Source organism: Accipiter gentilis, chromosome 28, assembly GCF_929443795.1.
Source record: "Accipiter gentilis chromosome 28, bAccGen1.1, whole genome shotgun sequence".
NCBI classification, from domain to species: Eukaryota; Metazoa; Chordata; class Aves; order Accipitriformes; family Accipitridae; genus Astur; species Astur gentilis.
In genome coordinates, this window is record NC_064907.1 from 8,489,193 (window position 1) to 8,509,065 (window position 19,873).

The 19,873-nt window shown below is 39.4% G+C and overlaps 1 protein-coding gene across 1 annotated transcript in view; it reads right to left on the bottom strand.

Annotated features, from left to right (window-relative positions):
• FMN2 (formin 2) overlaps positions 1–9,706 on the bottom strand; it is a 162,707-nt gene extending 153,001 nt beyond the window's left edge. Inside the window, exon 1 of the mRNA XM_049831137.1 lies at positions 7,958–9,706. Coding sequence (XP_049687094.1) covers positions 7,958–9,524 — 1,567 coding nt within the window. The 5' untranslated portion in view covers positions 9,525–9,706. The remainder of the gene's footprint in view (positions 1–7,957) is intronic.
• Positions 9,707–19,873: the final 10,167 nt, after the last annotated feature.

Sequence of the window (19,873 nt, forward strand, 5' to 3'; positions counted from 1 at the left end):
TAAAACCATGCTGCATTTTGTTCCATTTTTCTTTACCCTTTTATCATATGCCCAGTAACTAATTATATCTTATAATTTCCTCCTTCAAGATTCATTCCAAGACCTTGCTTGTTGCTGCAGTCAAAATAAGATGACTAAAATTGCCTGGATCATTTTCAATAACAACAATTTAACACTTTTTCCAAAAAGCAAATATTCTAACTTTCCTATCACCAGAGCTTCAAAACATATTAAAATGTTTGTGATGGCCTGTGAGAGTGCCTTCAGAATTCTTGTAGATTGGCAAATCTTTTAAGTATTCTGTCTTACTAACTTGAGCATTAATCTCCTTGAAATTTTGCTTCCACAGTGGCTAAGATTTTACACCTTTCTCCCACACTGAATTTTCTGATACACGACATACATATAACACAGTAAGCTGAGACAAAGTATTAAACTATGTTTTTATCCCTACCTTTCACTAGATATATTTTTTGTATATATAATATATATAGTGAAAGGTAAGACCATATCTTATATGTCATTAAATATCTTTCAGAAGCTGAAGTTTTTAAATCCCCAACTATAATACAGCAGTGGTACACAGTAAAAAATACCTTTCTAAAAAGATAAACAAGATGCACCCTCCCACAACATTGTATGGCATGTCTCCTTTCACTTTGATGTCTCTTCAGATTCTAACGCAGTATTATTGCAGATTACAGAAGTATACTACTAAAGCTTTCCTAATTATAGCAGATTATGATAAAAGAGAATCTGTATGTGTTTATCTACTGAATCTTTTAGGCACCATATGCATCTTTGGCAACTGTCATACTGTGTTTTTCAGGTGCTTGGGTTCCTCTCAGCAAGTATTTAATTCTGCCCATTTTTCCCTTTTAGTTTCTGTGGTGATTTGCGATGTGAAGACAGTATTCTGTGCCAGGTTCTCACAGACTGCTGGAAATCCACAATTCTTTCTGTCTAGCTCTTTAAAGTAAGAAGCTCCTCTGATGTCTTTTTGGGCACCTATTATTAACAGCATCTTTTGTCAGTCCAAACTGATACACACTGTTCTTTACAACCCAACTTTGTAAACCTTCTTCATTCCCAATGGTTCTACATTTCATTTAACATTTAATGCAGTCTGGCCCATCTCTGCCTTAGAAGTAAATCCAAGTATTAGCTCAAGCAGCCACAGGTCACAAAACACAACTGAACTGAACTAGCAAGCCTCTGAAGTGGGACACAAATAACAAATTTCTTTCAACCTACATTAGAGTCCCAGCCTGCCTTAGTTTTCTTTCCTCTCCAGGACCTGTGCACCCAAGCTCTGACAATCTCCTCCAACTTTAATTAACTGCTGACTTTTTAATATTTATCACAATTTACAAAAGCTTTTCTTCTTTGCATCCATAAATAGAAACTGGTAAGGTGAAGAAAGTGGAAAAGCAGAAAATTAGAAATACATTCCATGAAAAAGAAAAATATATGCATGCATGCCTATATATTTGTGCAGATATATTCTTCTAGACTTCATCTGAATAAAACCTAAGCACATCTCCCTTACTGTAACTGGAACTTCATGTTCTTTCATTGATGTAATCAAATATTTCCCTCAACTATTTCTCAGCATACTATATTGTCTTGACTCTTTGTATGACAAAATAGTGTTTAGATACACACCCTCTATTATGAAGGCAATGTTTTGGGTTTTGTTTGTTTTTTGGGTTTTTTTTTATATTTTAATTGTTTTAATGAAAACCACCTTTTCTTCCTTGACTGTTAGTAGATGTTAATGTAGTTAATTATAGCATTATTGCAACATTGACTTCTTTTGTACAGTGATTTTCTCCTTAACAGCGCAAGGAAGAGGAAGGGATAAAAGTTATTTTTCCCCAGTAAATGCTACTTACTATGTGTCTTTGAGGGACATCTGAGCCAGATCTCAGCATCGAATAAGCACTAGAATGAAAGCTGCCTCCTGTAATTAGTTCTACAGTAAAGTTATCTACGCTTCCTCCTGATTCAAATTCACACCAGGTTCAGAGCTCTGGAGCTCCTGATAAATTTCATACAGATCCTAAGACAAAACAATTCATACTGTTGTTGACAAATAAGAATGTCTCAATGATAAATCTCATTTGTGACTAGGCTTACCTGCCACTATTTAGCTTCATATGTCAAGACACCAAAGAGATTAAATTCTCAAGCATTTTTGTACTTTTGTATTTATATATATTCATTTAATTTTATGCATATTAGGATTTACTTTTACATCTGTGATGTTGTTTACACACACATATACACAATCTCATAACCACTGCATCTTATTGTTGCAAAACTGCTAACTGACTTAATGGGTTCTATCTATCATCTATGCATCTACAGATTAAAGAAGGCATGTTTTGTATTTATCTGAGAATAGAGCAAGGTTTTGCATCAGAAAACATAACCCACTTCCTATTCATGGTCAGAATGCCTAGCTATTTCCATCAATGCGAAGGAAACTTATTCTGGACAGTAGCAACATGGAAATAAAATGAGGAATAGTCATTTTGTACTCAAGGTAACACAGACCACCTTGTCTGTCGTCCCTAACTTGCTTTACATGAGCTGCTATGTAGGAATGCAGGAAGTTGCTGATGCTTAAAGGAAATAATAGTGTGACACAGCTCCTGAATGCACTTCGCTGCCTTTTCTAGAGCATTCAATGAAATGCAACCGGCCTTGTATTATCATATGAAGAGGCAGGAATGAGGTGACACAATGTAAAGTCCTCATATCCTTCCATTGCCTTCCTTTCACAGCTGCTCACTGCTTCTGCCCTGTTCCCCTTGTACCAACTCATCTCATCTCCCCCCAAAAATAAACTGTACGCATAAAAGTAAGTTTCCAGGAACTGTTGTATTCCACCTAGCCACTACAGAATGATGCTTTTAAATGTACCTAATAATAATCACAGCCACAGTCACAGAAACACCTACACATACACACTTCACCACCACTACTCCTTATGTAAGTTCAAATTTTGGCAGGAGCAGTTTATAAGAAATATACTTGGTCATATCCTGAGCTGTGTTAGACTACCACACAAACAAAATATCTTGGGTAATTAGTATTTTTGCATTTTTTGTCACCAAGATTCACATTAGAACTTGATCCTTCATATACAGGCAGCCTAAAATATTTCTACAGATGCTTTTCAATTCCAAGTTTATTTTTCTTCAGACACCACAGCATGGAGGAAACAACTGAGACCTGCATCAAGAAATAATTTCTTTTTTCTGCAGAGGCTTATGCACAGGTTTTTTTTAAGAAAATGGACAAACCACCAACCTAAGCTATTAAATAATTTATAAATATGTTTTAAAATAGTAAAGCACAGTTAGATCCAAGAAGTATATTCAAACTTAAATTCTACATAACTATTCCCACTGGAATAATCCACTGCTCTTTTCACAGAAATGAAATCACTGAAGAATATGATGTCCTTCAATGACCAGTTCTAGCCAGATCCCATGTGAGATGGATATTACACTGGTACTGTGTCTCAGTTCCAAGCAGAGCTGCACGGACCTCCAGCCACAAACTGTCCCTTTTCCTTTCCCCCTTTGCACCCCAAGAGACCAGCAGGCAATCAAGACAACACACTTCTACTCCAGACACAAGTCAGACTGCCAGTCAGATCTCAGAATGGGGTTGCTGCTCAGAAAGAGGTTGCCTGAGAGATGCAGCCACTCAATGCCATGACCAAAACCTGCTACTCCCAGTGAAGATCTAGATAAAGATCAAAGCATTAATCATGAGACCTCATCAAAACAAGCCTGTGGCAGCACTGCATTCCAGCGACTTTACTCATGTTCTCCCATTCCCATATTGCAGTGTTGGCACCCTAACATTAAAGCAACTTATCAGCACTCAGCAATCTTTCAATAACATATTGCAGCCCATTTTCAGAGTTTACTGTAGTTGGAGTGCAGTATTGCAGCCCTTTCCCGCCCGCCTCCAGGTTTGGGTTTAAAAGGCAAAAAGAGGACACTCTGTGTAGTACATGATCCCGTATCACATGAAGGGTTGCTGTTGGGCAGCTCCCTTAGTTACAGGAGGCTGCACTGCCCCGCCATCTGATAAAAGAAACATTTGTATTACTGTTAACAAATATCATCAGTGAAACAGTAAACCGTAAGTAGTCTTAAGTAACGGTTGCATGGTAAACAGTCTCCTCAGGATGCCAACAAATACATATTGTGTGCATCATCACATGAATCAGAATGAAAAAAAACCCTTGGGGAAAAAAAAACTTGAAAAAGTATCTAAGATGATGTACTTTATATCTCAGAAACAAACTTTGATCCTGTTTTTTCAAGTTTTCACATATTTATCTATACTAAGACCTTTGTATATGCCTGCAGACACTGCACTGGAACTTCAAGTGGGTGCAGATGACATTAGCACAGCGCAAAAGGAGATTAAATAGCCTTTGTGAGGAGGCCAGCCCTTCGTGGAAATCAGAAACTGGCTGTGAGCACACAAGCATGGGACTGACTTCAGGTTTTGTTTTATGGTAACCAGGACTTTCTGTTTGTCTCCTGTTTACAGCTAGAGCAGGACAAATATAAATCTCTGAATAGAAATTTAAAGATAAATGATCTGTCTGAAAGAGATTCATGCAGCAAGTGTGTTACAGTCAGCCATGGGTTTGTCTGGGTCAAGTTTAATTACCATCTAGGGCAGCTGATGGGACTCTTGCATTCAGTTTATGTAACTGACACCCTTACTAGGTCCTCTGCAATCACTGCATGTCAAATTAACATAAGGATAAACTCTTTTTTATTAAATCAATCTATTAGGCTCTTCCATCTCAGTTATGTTAATGTTTGTAACCATCAGTTTCCTTTTCCCACCAAGATACTCTCTTAATGTTAGTGCAAATCCTTCATTGCCACATACCTAAGTGAGAGAGCCAACCCTATTAATTCAGTTCAGCTCTTGTCCTCCTGGGACCACAACATAAAAGCCATGGCTCCACTGTGCATCAGGTAATCTAGAACTTGTAATTACTGTCACTGCAATTTCAAATACAGCTGTCCTCATGATAAAAGAAATAGATCCGATGCCTGAATTACAAAATGCCCATAAGTTTGTCTACACCATATTCCTAGCCAATGCATCAAATCTGAAATACCATACTTTACTTATTTCTATATAAAGCAAAATTAAAATATGCAAAGCCTCCACTATTCCAGCTGTTGGCTTCCATCTACATTTTACATTAAAACAGCCTTAGAAGAATTTGCATGGATCATTGTAAAAACCAAATGGCACACAGCCAAACCACAACACAGTGCAAAAGTAGGCCAGTCATCTGCATAGAACCTGCTGTCATTAAAATCAATGACTAAAGTGTTGTGGAATATTTTACTTGATTCTAGTTAGAAATGCAGAACAACACTGCAGTCATTGCACAGCAAGATGCTCTAGGCAAGAACCTAATTTTTTTTTTTTTCTTTTAAAGACAGAAATGAGCCACTATAACGAATGTTATTTCTAAAAGCCTGATCGTAATCCCTGAATTGATGCATCTCATGCATGCAGTTAAAATACAACATTTTTCAAAAGCAGTATTCAAATTACAATTATTTCTGTAATTGTTACTGTGCAGACTGTTTTAAATAAAGAGGCTTTTCTGCTCTTACAGCAATGACAGCCAGTCTGTGGGAATACTAATGTGAAGTTTAATTTCCATTTTTTATGTACACTACCTGTTATTTTTATATTCTTCATAATTTTCAGCTTGCAAACATATTTTTTAAAATACGAATTATCAAAAAGAGATTAAGCGTTATCATGCCATTTCCCATTCTCTCATTTCAAGCTTTTCTGCATGAACTGAAGGGTATAATTGTCCTCTGCCTGTAAAGACAGCTGGTATGTACATGCAAACGAGGGTCACCATAATTTCCATAAGAGACAGAACTACTGTTCCATTGGACATTGGTCCCTTCACAATAACAGTGTAAAGTGTTGGTGGGAAAACACAGTAAACCAAAAATTATTAATAAGTAAATCAAAACCTTGTGAGGAAATGTGAAAAAGTCTGTTTCCTGGAAAACAGGTCTCTAAAAAGTAATTCCATGTTCTTGAAGTTTGGCATATAAAATTTATTTCCATCATAGCACCACCATAAAGAAGAAACTCTAATTACTGATGATGCAATTTAAAGCTTTGCTCTCCAAGCTGTTTATAAGCTGTCAAATGTTGATAGAAAAAAAGTGTGCTTTTTATATGCTATAAATCTGAAAGTGGTGATCACCTCAAATTGCAAAACTTCAGATAGGGATGCCTGAAATGAAATCTAAGAAAACAGGTGGAAGGGATTTAAAACACAAAAAAAAGATTCAGCTGACTTCACAGGGGGCTGGTCTCCTTCAGTGGGCTTTTTTGTGTTAAAAACTTGAATTCTAATTTTCAAGACTGAAATTGGGGACTTCTGTTCAAGACTACCGAGGAATGAAAGTATTCTTGTGATTTGAATCTGGAAAATAATATTAATGCTTTACCCAAGTATTTCAAACTCTTGGAGTTGGCTGTTGTGCAAAAAATTAATTTCTGTTTCCAGACAGGTTCATTCACCAGTATTACTGTGACACCAAGCAAAGTAGAATGTGCACAAAGAAAGCAACTATGAATGCAAATGATTGCAAGTTACATAATTTTTAAAATCTACAGTATAAAACAAGATAGACTTTTTATGCAAAACAGTTGTTGATAGCGTAACTATTTTCTTACATGGGATTTTTAAATCATGTCGTTGTTCCCTTCATAAACCATACTATTTTGTTTAGTTTTCATAAAAGCACAAAAAAATTCTCACTGCACTTTTTGCAAATAACTTGGCTACATCTATGGTTACTGTGCTCATGCATCTAGAACAGACTTCTATTCCAAACAGACCCGATTATAGATTCAACTGTTCTAATCTTGTAATAGATGCTCATAGGGCATGCTCGCTGTATTCTCTTAGTTCTACAGTTTTCTTAAGTGAACAATAAATGGAATATGTTGCTGAGTTTCCTCTGTATACATACCTCCTACGTGGCAGAGGCCTTCTCTGTTTGTGAAAACATTAGCTTTATATAGAAACGTCAGATGGGGGGGAAGAGAAAGGGTAAAAAAACCCTCAAAGTGCAGGAAAATAGAACCATCTATTCACACTATTTCATTTGTAATATCTGTATTCCTATGCAAACTGCCTAACAAGCAAGGTAAAAGAATGCTTTCCTGAATGAGTCTCGTTATTTAGCCTGAGCAGCAGCCTGCCACAGCTATCAAATTGTACTGCCCCCAGTTTCCCTTCTCTTCTCCATTTTATGCTGCCTTTTCAAGTCATTAACATTTTTTTCTTCTCTTTCCCCCTTCTGAAGGGAAAATTGGTTCCTTTCTGTAGTGCTGTCCATCTGTGCTTGCATGGCTTTTTCCTTTTTGTACTAAGCAAATCCTCATCACTGCCTCAGTCTAACACCAGGTGCAGCTCTCAAATATTTACAGTACATCAGAACAGTGCCTAGCACAAGAAAACCCCAACAGGATCACAGTTACAGAAAGCTTCGCATCTGAAAGTTCTATTTATGCCTAGAGCTGGTCTGCCTACAACAGTGCAGCTCTTAGCATTTTTCAACAAGAATAATTTAAGGCATCCAGCTTTTTCCTGCAAGATTTAGACAAAGGAGAAAAGCAGAAAAAAACTTCAAAGAGTTATGCACTTCCTTTACTGGCAGTACTGCCAGGCTGACACCAAATAGAGAGGCTATGCTCATTAATGAAATGTGACTGTGTTTGCAAGACCAGGCCTTCGATTTTAAAACTGTCAGCACGAGTAAAGACAATAGTACATGCAAAGGACTGAATTCAAGTATTTTTTTATATATTCTCAAAGACTCTCTGGGAAAAAAAACCCTTAATACATGTCACTCACCTGAAAAGACATTGGGAAATGTCTCTGTAGAAGCCTGCACCCCTGAGGACTTTCTTGAATGAGTCAAAGGCACTCTTTCCACTTGCAGTTTCTCTCTGAACCCCTTGTGCTCCAAGTAGCCTGCAGAGCCCACCTTCTGCGTTATCTCACATTTGTGATTAGATACCTCTTCTGTCCAGTCTGCAGAACGACTAAATAAACCTGCCAAACTAGCAGACCTCTGCTTCTTGATTGAGACTTTTTCTTTTTTGTGGAAGGACTCCTGCCTCCTTGTAAAAAGCGGGCTCTGGGATGGGGAAGGAGAAGGTGAATGGTTGGGAGAACTCAGTTGCCTAGTTGTGGTTTTGATGTAACAAGGATTAATTAGATAGGGCTTAAAGCATCGGGAACCAAGCATCGGACTGTCTGCTGTCCCCTCAGAGGACAAAATGCCATTCTTCATTTCAGTGGGTAAACCATTATGCAGGTCCTCTTGACTGGCTGACAGAGTGTGTTTCCCTTCCTGAGTCTCAGCAGCATGATCACGGCCTGCATCTGAAATACCATCCTCTGTTACTGAGCCCTGCAAATCAACAGCCTGCACTTCAGCAATTTTAGTCTCAGCATCTGCTACCGAGGTTGGAAAAGGTTGTGTGGAGCTATGTGTCTGAGACTGGTTTTCTACTGCAGTTCTATTTAAATCATCTTCTAGTTCACTAGCAACAGCATCCACTCCAGCAATGAGCTGTTCCTGCTCCTCAATCAATAGCTTACGTTCTTGTGTTTCAAATAAGCCGTTACCAGGAGAGCCCGTGCCATTTACCGCTTCTTTCAGTTCAGGTTCAGTTGCACAGGAGACGGGAATGTTTTCTGCAATTTCAGATATTGCTGGAAAAGCCCCATCAGTGTCTGGGCTCCTCTCTTTGTCAGTGGTAGTTACTGAAAGAAACCGTTCAAAATCTAAGGGGGCTGCTTGTGAATTAGCCATGTGTCGGCCCATTGTTTTGGTGACAAGGTCCTCAGTTCCAATGTTAATTGCCCCCTGCTGCTGCTGCTGCAGTCTAATAGCTTGCTGGATATCAGAAAGCAAATCCTCTTGTTCTGTGGCTGAATGGAAACTGTATATATCCGTATCAGAGCCAGAGCTGGTCCTTTGTCCATCCTGTGTCTCCACAGCAGCTGGGACAGCTTCATTTCTGATTTCAAAATGTTCAACATCTGTGTCTGAGAGACCCCCTTCATCCGCAGAGATGCTTATATCTGGAGTTTTGGTAACAATTGAATGAGTACTGTCCAGCTCTCCAGCCTGCAAGGCCTGGCTTTCCAAAACATCCTCCCGTGAACTACTATTCCCATCTTTAGCCTTGGACAGATTTTTTCTGATCCTCAGATTTGAAAACACTGAGGCCCTCGAGTCTGACTTACCCTTCTTCTTACCGGATTCACTTCCTTTTGCATGCTTCCCCAGTCCCCTTCTGCTTCCCGATACCTTCTTTGTGCCATCTGTATCCTTGGGCCCAGAGGCATCCTCTCCTCCTTCGTGCACATCACCTGTATTTTTCTTTAGCTTCCCATCTTGATTCCCCATGATTTTTCGCAGCCCAACACCTTCAGCAATCAAGCCATGCTCCCGTATTTCATTCCTTTGGCCTGCCGGCGAGATCCCCTCTAGCGATCCAGGTTTGTTTTCAAGCGGTGGTGATGCAAGTGAAGCAAATGCTTGCTGTGCCTCTCTCCCATCTGCTAGAGCTGCCTTTTTGCATAATGTGCTGCTTGCGCTGGGCTCCGCTGGGACATGCTCAGTACAGCACTGAGAGCTGCAGACAGCTCCTTCCAATGGCTGCTGCTCGCTGAGTCGCCTGCTCTCCGGGCTTCTGCTGCACTCTTGTTTCTTTAAGAAGGATTCTGTGAAAAGTATTTCCTTTATAAAAGTCACTTCTTTTTCCACGGTTTTTATTGCCTGCATTGCAAGCTTGGCTTGTCACCAAATCATTTATAATTTCAGGACTTCAATGGTCAAGTTCCTGCAGGAGGGGAGTTAAAGCAAGGTACTTTAATTACTCTGCAATTGTTCTCCAACTGTTTAAATGAATAAACTAATAACCTTGGAAAGAGAAATATTATGATTACTTAATAGTTTATAAGGTACTTAAGCATATGCTATTTTGACAGATCACACAGTACCTCTGGTGATTTACATGTTTACTTTTTAAAGGTCACCAAAACACAATACATAATTTTAAAAGGAAAGTCACTCTGAAAGTAGATAGAAGAAAGATAATAAACAAAAAGTTCTTTCCACAGTTTTAAAGAGTTGCACTTAAAATTCAATGCATTATGGTAATCACACTATAAAAAAACTCCCAGAATTTGTATTCTGAGAAGGTAGATATACTATTATTCCCAGGAGAATCAACTCATCAATATTAAAACACACCACCATTGTCTTCCCTGATAAGAACATCTGGCATGAAACAAGATAAAACAAACAAGAAAACAGCAGTATTCAAATGCTACTAAGGAAAAGGATACAATAAAGCATTCCTCTGTTCCACCCTAAATATTTAATAATTGATGTAGGCACTGTCACTTACTATTTTGGAAGCTTGTGCAACAGTTTTTACCAGTTGCTGCTTCTCCTCCATTTTCGGTTTAGATGTATAAGTATCAATACTTCATAAACATTTTTCCTGAACTTCCAGACAGGTACTCTCACTTTTAAAATTTAGATTTAAAATAACTGGAATAAAAACACAAGGGCATAATAATGCCAAATTGCCAAGTTGGATCAGTTTAGCAGTTCAATATCTTGGTTCAACACCAGCCAAGAAGTAATTAGATAGATTTCTGTTTATGATTTATCATCTCTAAACTGCATGGTCTATTAGGTTCATTTTCTGTGAAAGACTTTATGCATTTCTCACACCTCTGAGCTTCTTTACTAGCAATTTCCCTTTCATCAGAGGTTTCTTAAAACAATACATCATTCCAGGGAAATGCATCTTATTGGTTTACCTAACTCTTGCCATTTGGTATCATTTTCTCCCTACCAGACGTTTCACTTGCTTTCCTCTGCCTTAATACACATTAAAGAAGAAGAAGAAAAAGAGTATCATTCACACTTTAAAAACTATGCAGGCACACCCTCACACACACACTTTTTTTCAAAGGATGCTAAATACCTTTACAAATCTGGGCTGTGGTCATTGTTAAAGTGCTGTTAATTCAGTTTGGAAAGAATAGCAAGCACCATCAATAATACTTGCAAGTAAATAATTTTGAACCTATTATAATTTTTTCCACGTGCTTCTTGGTCACTTACTGCTCTGATGTAAGTGTTGTCCCAAGGGGCCTGTGGCTCAGGCACCAGAAGCCTTCTGTCTACAAGAACTCAAGTGTTTTAAGTGGATCAGATGACTGTACACTCAATGGTTTGGTTTATTTTTTTTTAGTTTTCACTTATCTAATGAAGTGATTCATCTACTTTTTTTTTTTTTTTTTAATTTTCAGCACTCAGCATTCATAAAAATACTAGCAAGAGCTAGTATAGCAAAACCTGCAAGAACATGTTAAGTGATTTTGCTTTTTGACTACATTTCTGCTTTTGCTTTTTGTTATCCTACTTAGTTTCTAATTTGTTGCAGTATTTTATCTTTCACGGCATTATTACATACTTGCAAAAGGCTTTTGAAAACTCGGGTAATTTCACTCCATCTGAAGATACACAGTAAGAATTACTTAAGGCACAGTTTGAGGGAACTATAGTAGTAGAATACTATTTTGATGGGTATTTTCACTGACTAGAACTGGCAAGGATCTAACCCTTGATTACAACTGGAATACTTGTAGCTTCCCACCCCATTTAAAAACAGCCAGAAATTAACATAGTGAAGAAGTAATATAAATATACTGTGGACTGAATGTATAAGGGAAATGTAGAATTAGTGTGATGTTCCAAAACATTCCCTCTCCTTCCTTCTCTGTAAACTTGCATTACAAACTCAACAGGTTCCCATTACAACTAATGATAATTCATCAGCAGTAATTACACTGCAAATCATGCTGCAAAACCAAGCCATCGTCAAAGCTGGGGCTATAAAACAGTCAAGTGAAAGACTGATCCTCATTTTTTAATTAGAAACTAGAGACTTATAATGTTTTAAATCATTAGTATCTGCACTATTTCCTAGAAGTTTTCATACAGCACATCCTGATGAGTAAGTTCTTCAAAAAAACATGTAGATGTATAGCCATAGATATTACCTGAGTTTAAATATATTACACTAAAAGTTATTCAGACTTTTTATATTTGCAGCTGTAATCCTAACAGCAAAAGAAATATAAGAAAAAAACCCAAACCTGTTTCTAGGTAGTTTCTAGGATACCATCTGAATATGGTATCCTAACTATCATGGATTCTGACCAAGATTTCTGATCTGTAGAGGGAAGGAGCATCACCAAAATGGGCATACTTACATGAAGAGAGGTGTGCATGTGAATGTCAAAAAATTTGCTCTGGTTATTCCACATAAGGCCCAGAAAACATATTTTAAAAAGGAAAAAAAAAAAAAAAAAAAAAAAAAAGGAGCATGGGGGACAGAATACAAATTAGCCCAAAGTGGCAGTGATAGATGCAACTCTCAATCAGCATTTACAGGAAAGTACAAAAGGTTAACATTAGCCAAACATAAAAACAAATGTTAATACTTTGGGGTTTGTTTATTTTCAGGATTCTTTTAGCTTCTGAAGAAAAACATATTATTAAAAGTCAGCAAGAAACCAGAACAATTTTGCACCAGTATCAGCTATGTTTTAAAAGCTAAGAATGTATTCAGTAGTCTACACCAAAAAAAGAGACTTTCAACAGAAAGTAAATGGGGAAAAGAGGGGGTTTAAGTGTTCAAGAAGGATATTTCATTTTTAAGAGTCGCTATAACTCATTCTCAGTTTGCTATAAATTGTCAACAAACAACTAAGGCTAGTTTGTGAACTTGCCTACCTACCTCATATAATATTTGCCAGTGGTCAGTGAAAAATACCAAGGGGTGAGATCGCAGACATAGGCCCGAGATTCCCCTCACCTCGCATTCACCTCCGAAGCTCAGGGTACGCAAATAGCAACACACAGAGAAGAGCCAAACTTAACCGCTCAACATGCACTGTCCTTGCACTCCCAGAGACTTCCACGTTAACACGTTCCTGTTAGAAAAGCAAGCCCCTGTTATGATATCGTGTTTTATTTTCAAGAAGACGGTTACCATTTACTGCAGCCTCTCTGGAAAGGTGGCCAGATCCCCCCAGCACTGCCTGCCTGCCTATCTGCCCTGCTGGGAGGGGAAGGGCTGCCCCCAGCACCGATTGACCACACCTGGGGGCAGGCCTCAGCCTCCTGGAGCACAGCCAAGGCAGAGTAGTGCTCCCGGGCAGGGCTGGGACTCTAGCGGGAGCATTTCCCCCCAAATTCCTCACAAAAAGGCTGGGCCAGCAGTTGTCCTGCTGGTATTTTGGGCCTGTCACAAGCACGGGCTGCCCGGGGGAGCCTGCCCTCAGGAGACACAGCTTTCTTGGGGTAGACGAGTTTTCACCATGATTTATTTACTGTGATAGTTCATTCTTCTCTCAATAGTAGTCGTTGAGCAAGTCCCTAAAGAGTGAAGTTAATAACACCCCATTACTGCTGCTGAGAGGCACAGCAATGCCGCAGGCTGTGTCTGCCAGGGGCCAAGGCCTTGGGCAGGGTTAGGCTTCACCAGTACCAGCCCAGGGAAGGGTTTAAACCACAGGAGTGCTGGGAACACACAAAGTGCCCCAAACAGCACCCTGGCAGTAAGGCTGTGGCTACCAGCACGGAAGCACCATCATCACTGCACAGTAAAGATGTGGGTGGAGAGAAGAAAATGTACCCCCAGAATGAGCCACACCACGTGCCCTGCGTGCATCCCCATGCTGCCCTGCACGGTGACTGAGGGGCAGGCTCTGTACGTGCACTCACAGCCAGCTCTTCCAGGAACCTAAAGCAGTTAGCCAGGCTACATACATGCATATATATGGGCTTTGTGCTCCCCTTCCCTGCTGGGGAGACTCAGTAGGGGGGGGGGGGGGGGCAGGCTGCTGTGGCCCAGGGCAGGTGCTGTCCCGGGGGAAAGCCACAACATGGCGGCCCAGGGTGGAGGCCTGCTGGAGGAGGCTGAACCTCATTCTCCAAGGCTGCAGGCAAGGTCTGGGCTGCCACTGGCGCTTTGTGCCTCGCCTCAGCACAGAGGAGGGCTGAGGGTGAGGCGGCAGCAGTGCGAGAGCCACAGTGCCATGGCAGTGCTCTGGGAGCTGGGCTCTGCTCGCCCCAACATGGTGGCTCCTCCAGACTCCCTTCAGCCCACTCCCTGAGGGGACAGGGCTACTGCTTGGAGAGGGAGAGTAGGGACAGCCCAGGGGATCCTCACCTCTGCCGTACACAGCCTGCAGAGATTTGTTTTTTTAATTAGCGACTCAATGTGCACAGGTTTGAGTTGGAGGTAAAGGCACATAGATTAACAGGACTGTTTTAAAGTACTCCGGTGTCACATTACTGATTGGGATACGACAATGCAGACAGTATGAAGAAAGGTTTATGTAAGCAGATCAGCCACCTATATGTCACTAAAGCTTGAATTTTCATAAGCAAGCAGAAGGCTCATTCTCATTCAGTCCAGTGCTGGAGCCAGGTCCCTGTTCCTGCTGTCCTCTGGCAGTAGAAAGCCTCCCTCAGCTGCAGCTCTGAGCATGCTGGAAAACTCATCTCCCCAGAAGGCACCAGCTACCATTAAATACTCCTTGTACCACCAAAGCCATGCTCTGAGCAGTTGAAAATAGTTTCCTGCCCCGACCCCCCCATCTCTTTCAGCTATAGGAACAATTGTCTTTTATGACTCTTGACAAGCTCTAGCAGACTCCCTTCCCCTCTCTGACTGGCAAGGGCCAAGTCAGGAGATCAGAAAATATAATGTGGATTAAGAGACCATAGTGGCTAGGGGTGAAGTTGGTTGTGCCCTTGCCTCATTTAGTTTCTAGTGGATATGAGATTCTGCTTTTTCTTTTAATACTTGTCTGAGGAGTATGAAATCATGCCTCATGCATTGTATTTATATTAAGTTGAGGTGATCCAGCTAATGAGAAACCTGTTTTACCTATTGAAAAGTTTCTTTTATGAGGAGCTCGAACATAGCAAGATATGATCCTAGGTGAGTGTTTGGCTTGCCTAGGAGCTTTTATTAGGTGCATGAGAAAATAATGACTAGGATTTTCAAATGCTTGCTACATAGTGCTGAATTTTCTCCTGCACAATTTCTAGCCAGGGAGAACTAACACTTAAAATTAATGTATCTGAAGAAGCAGGGTCTCCAGCAATGCAATGTTTGCTAACTACTATGCTGCAGAATGCCCACTGGTTAGGAGCCAAAATCTTTGTGAAGCATTTAACCTCCTGGATTTCTCACCTATATGCAATAATACATCTATGCATTGTGAAACAGAGGGGTTTTTTGTTTAAAAATATGATCAGCTCGACATAGCAAAGGCCATACACATTCCATCAAGCCATTTTATTTTTTCCCCCTAACATTTCCATATTCTTCCTGCTGCTTTATTGTAAAATGTACTTTTAAGCATAAAAGCTGTATAGAACCTTTCATAGTTACTTATATAGGAAGGGTTGGCTGAACAGCTGCACACAGAGCCCTGCCAGCATTCCAGAGATGTATGCATTGCAGGTCACAGTCAGGTCACAGAAACAGTCTCTGAAAATCCAAGCCTCTGCAAATACTGCAGCCAGGGACTCCTGTATTTGGAGCACAAGATGCTACACTAGTACTGTAACCAAACCCGAGCAATAGGGAAGCGTGAAGGTCTGTTTTATTCCTGATTGCAGACTGAAAATTGAGGTATCTTGTGGCACAATTCCTACATTTCCTTGCACAAAGTTAATTTCAGACAAATTTTATTCCAAATGCAGATAGCCAGCAGTTGTTTGCTAATATATGCTAAGCAAATTCAATGCAACAGTGTGGGCTGCATCATGAAAAAAATAATTAGTAAAATATCTGCTGACCAGGCTATCAAAGAAGCACAGATAAGACAGTTTGTACCATTTAAATTACTGTAAAGTACAGTAAAAAATCAGGGTAAGGGTCCAAGTTATAAATTTTATTTTCTAAGGGAGTGAAATTTATGCAATAATGGTGTTTCTTTAGACCTCATAATAGCTTTTGAACACAGTAGGCAACATCAACCAAGCTTTTAAGATGAAGATCATTAAACCCCTGCAAAATTCACACACATACAGAATCAATATTTGGGTAGAGGCAGGGAAATCAATAAAACAGGATTCACACAGCTTAGGACTACCCACCACAAGCAAGCACTTCATAGGGAAAAATGAGAGCAGGCGAGAAGAGATTTATTGTACTAGAGGATAGAGAAAGGAACAAAGAATAGAAATCTGTAGGAAACTGGGCCTCCTCATTTTCATTCCTTAGAGAAGAACATATTCTGTTAAATCAAGCAGAAAATTACATATTGTCTTTTTGGTTTTCTTGGACAACTCCCAGAGTACTTAATGACAGGGTTGAAAAATGTGGACTTTGATCGTATCAGTGGACCTTTTTGCCTGCAGAGAGCCCAAAATGCCATGAAACAATGGCAGATTTTTGAGCTAGTCCTTTTCTGTAGGAGACAAGGGATTAATTTAAGCACTTAGGGCTCTAATTTTATCTTTTCTACTGCTACAAGTATCTACTAGTCTGAAGGAAAAGTTGACAAAGATCAAGTTTTTCCTGAGGTTGTTCTCTCAGTTTTTAAAGATCTCAACCAGTGACATGGATTGTTTTTAAAAATACGTGGGGAGAAAAAAAAAATCATCACTTTTTACCCTCTTTTAGGATCAGTTTCTGTTTTATTGCAGACATTCACACATACACATGTGGATGTACAGAGTTTGGGTAAAATAAAAAAGCAAGCTATTGATCAGCTTTCAGTTTTTTAAAAAAAGCAAGCATCATCCTATCAATTGCCATAAATATGTTCCCCCAGAGAGAACCACCCTGGGGCAAGTTCACTTTGTAAATCACCTGGGGAAGTTTACAAAATGGGATGGTTTTGAAGATAAGGCAATATTTGTACAAATTTGTTGCATTGTCTCAAATAGATTTAGTAATTGGAATTCATTTTTTTGTAGTATTTCCATAGTCAGATTTGGAATTAAATGAATCCAACCTGGCAAGATAGGGAATAACATCTATTTCCCAGCCTTTGGTTTATTTCATTAAAGGACATTAGCAAGGTGAACACTACTTGTATTAATGAACAAATATGAATACCTCCATCTGATAAAGAGTTCATAGGATGAAGGCCTTTGCAACTAGAGTAAATAAAGTGTAACAAACCTAAAATTATAAACCAGCATCCAGTGCAGAGAAAGATAAGCCCTGAGAAGCCAGAAAGGAAAGCTGGAGTAGTATGGATCACTTATATAACATTAGTGTCTCATGGGTTTACTTCTTCTTACTGTGATCCTTTGCTGTTGTCACATGATGATCAGCAAGAGTCATCCATATGGGGGTTCATAACTGCTGTCTTCAGATTTCTGCTTTTATTTATTTACACAGAACAGCTCAAACTGAAATTGGTATAGCAATTATAACAATTCAAGTCCATGCCTTCAGTAGACATCAGGGGAAGCTACTGCGGTGAATAATCTGTATAGATGCAGTCTCTAGCATATATACTGCTAAGAGCTGTTGATGCACAGGGAATAGTATCCTTGACTTTAAGGAGTTGTTGGTTGAGTTGTGACCCCTCTTCAGTAAAATCCTTGCCTTGTCTATACATGTGCAGCCTTAGCTGGCCCAATACTTTTATTTTAGGACTCTCTATATTTTCATAATAGGGGAAAGAGAGACCAGGAAAGTGAGAGGAATTTATGAAACCTAATTCAAGGCCTTGAGATCTATTCTTTCTGGGCTTCTTACGTAGAAAAAAGGCTAGCTGTAGAACAATTTAGCACACCTAAATTTGATTTCCTGAACTGAATCATTTCTGCAGAATACTAGTTCTTTCCACTAAGTTCTCATATAAAGGACATGAGCAGAGCAGCTTTATGAATACCCCTCAAAGTACCCCAGAAATAGGTGCTGTTATTGGCACAATTAATTTGATCTGTATTCAGGTATTTTGTCATTTGTCTGTTCTGTTAACTCTGCGGTGTAGTAAAGCAGCTGGCTTGGGGGACAGCAGTAGTTAATCAGCCACAGTATCACAGGATGTCAGCTGGGCTACAAATCCACCTAAATACAGTACTTGCTAATGTCCAAGCAGTCTTGGCTGCCTGACTAGGCTGAACTAGCTTAGGTAGGACTTATGTACATTAAGACAGGTGCAACTATGTAAAGTGGTCCTTGGCTAGGCCTTAGCATGAGGGACCCAAACCCTAATTACCACACTGAATTCCTACTGGTTTTGTAGTTAAAATCACTTTTCTTTTGTTAGCTGAATAGTTGTCATAATAAGCCAAGTTCTGGTGCTGATGATTGTCTTTATAAAGCAAATACATTGCAGATGAACAGCTGGCAGTCTATTTGACTACAATAAGACAAAAGAATCATGGTGCAGCTGAATAACCCAGATGCTCAGATAAAGGTCAGGAAATTCAATCAGGATGATGTTGTTTTCATATCAAAAGGATTATGCCATGCATAGAGGCCACCATTGAACTACAGCTTTTTTAGGGCTAAATACATAGGGCAACTAGTGTGATCCAGTTAGGGAATGAAAAGTCCCTCCCATGAGCAACAGCAAGTTAAAATTTTGCCAGATCACTGTTTCTGCTCACTACACCCATTCCCAGTGTATTTATTATGCCTTTCTTCCTCAACCTCAACATCTTCATCTGACCAAGTATCTAATATCAACTGTCCTACTGAATTTCTTGTTCTGAGCAACTCTCCTTTGACTTCATCTCCATCACTGTATCCAAGATCTTTTCATGTCATGTCTCATCTTGTTTCATGATTTCTCCGAGGTCATCCACAGACCAAGAACATTCTAATATGGTGGGTGACCTTTCTACCTACAAAATGGCATCTCTTCTCCTGTACTTGTTTATCTTCATTAATTTCTTTGTCTGAAATTGTTCATCACTTCAAAGACCTACATTAGTTTGCCAGTTTCTAATGCACCTGCCCTTGCAGTGCCATTTCTTCCTTGTGCTCACCATCCCCATTCTCTCCTGTATGTGTTAACAGTTATGTCCTGAAATGGTTTATCATCACATTACTCTTTTTACCTTATAATGCAAAATCTTCTTCACTGTACCTAGATTCACATCTGTGGCTATAGTAGAAGGAGTTACTTGCATCTCTTGATAGATAGCCAGTAATGAACAGAAGCACGCAAGACTAAACTTCACTGTCTTTCACCCATTACTGTGGGTAAGGAATACAATGAAATTATCTCACAGGTTTAAAGCTCGGATATTATCATTGTTTTTATTTACTCTCCTATGTCCTGGCTCTCAGTTCACACTATTAAATGTTAATGCCCATGCCTTTCAAATATTGTCAAGACATGACTGACCATGTCTGACCAAAGGACATTCTGTATTCATCATCTATTATTTGTGTAATTATTATATAATTTCCTTTAGCTTTATCCAGCAGATTCATTTCACCTTTATGGGAACCCTGAGTTTGGTTCCAGTCTTCTTCTGTGTCACAATCCAAACAGCTGGTCAGAAACAAAAGGAAAGAATTAATTGTTTGCCTCCCTATCTTTTTATAGACAGTTTCCACTGAGAAAACATGTAGAAAAGAGATTAAGAACAATTATGTTTTACTAGTACAAGCTTCGATTCTGAGAAAGAATGGCAAACAGTGTGGAGAGTTATAATTCAGACAATGCTTGCATCAC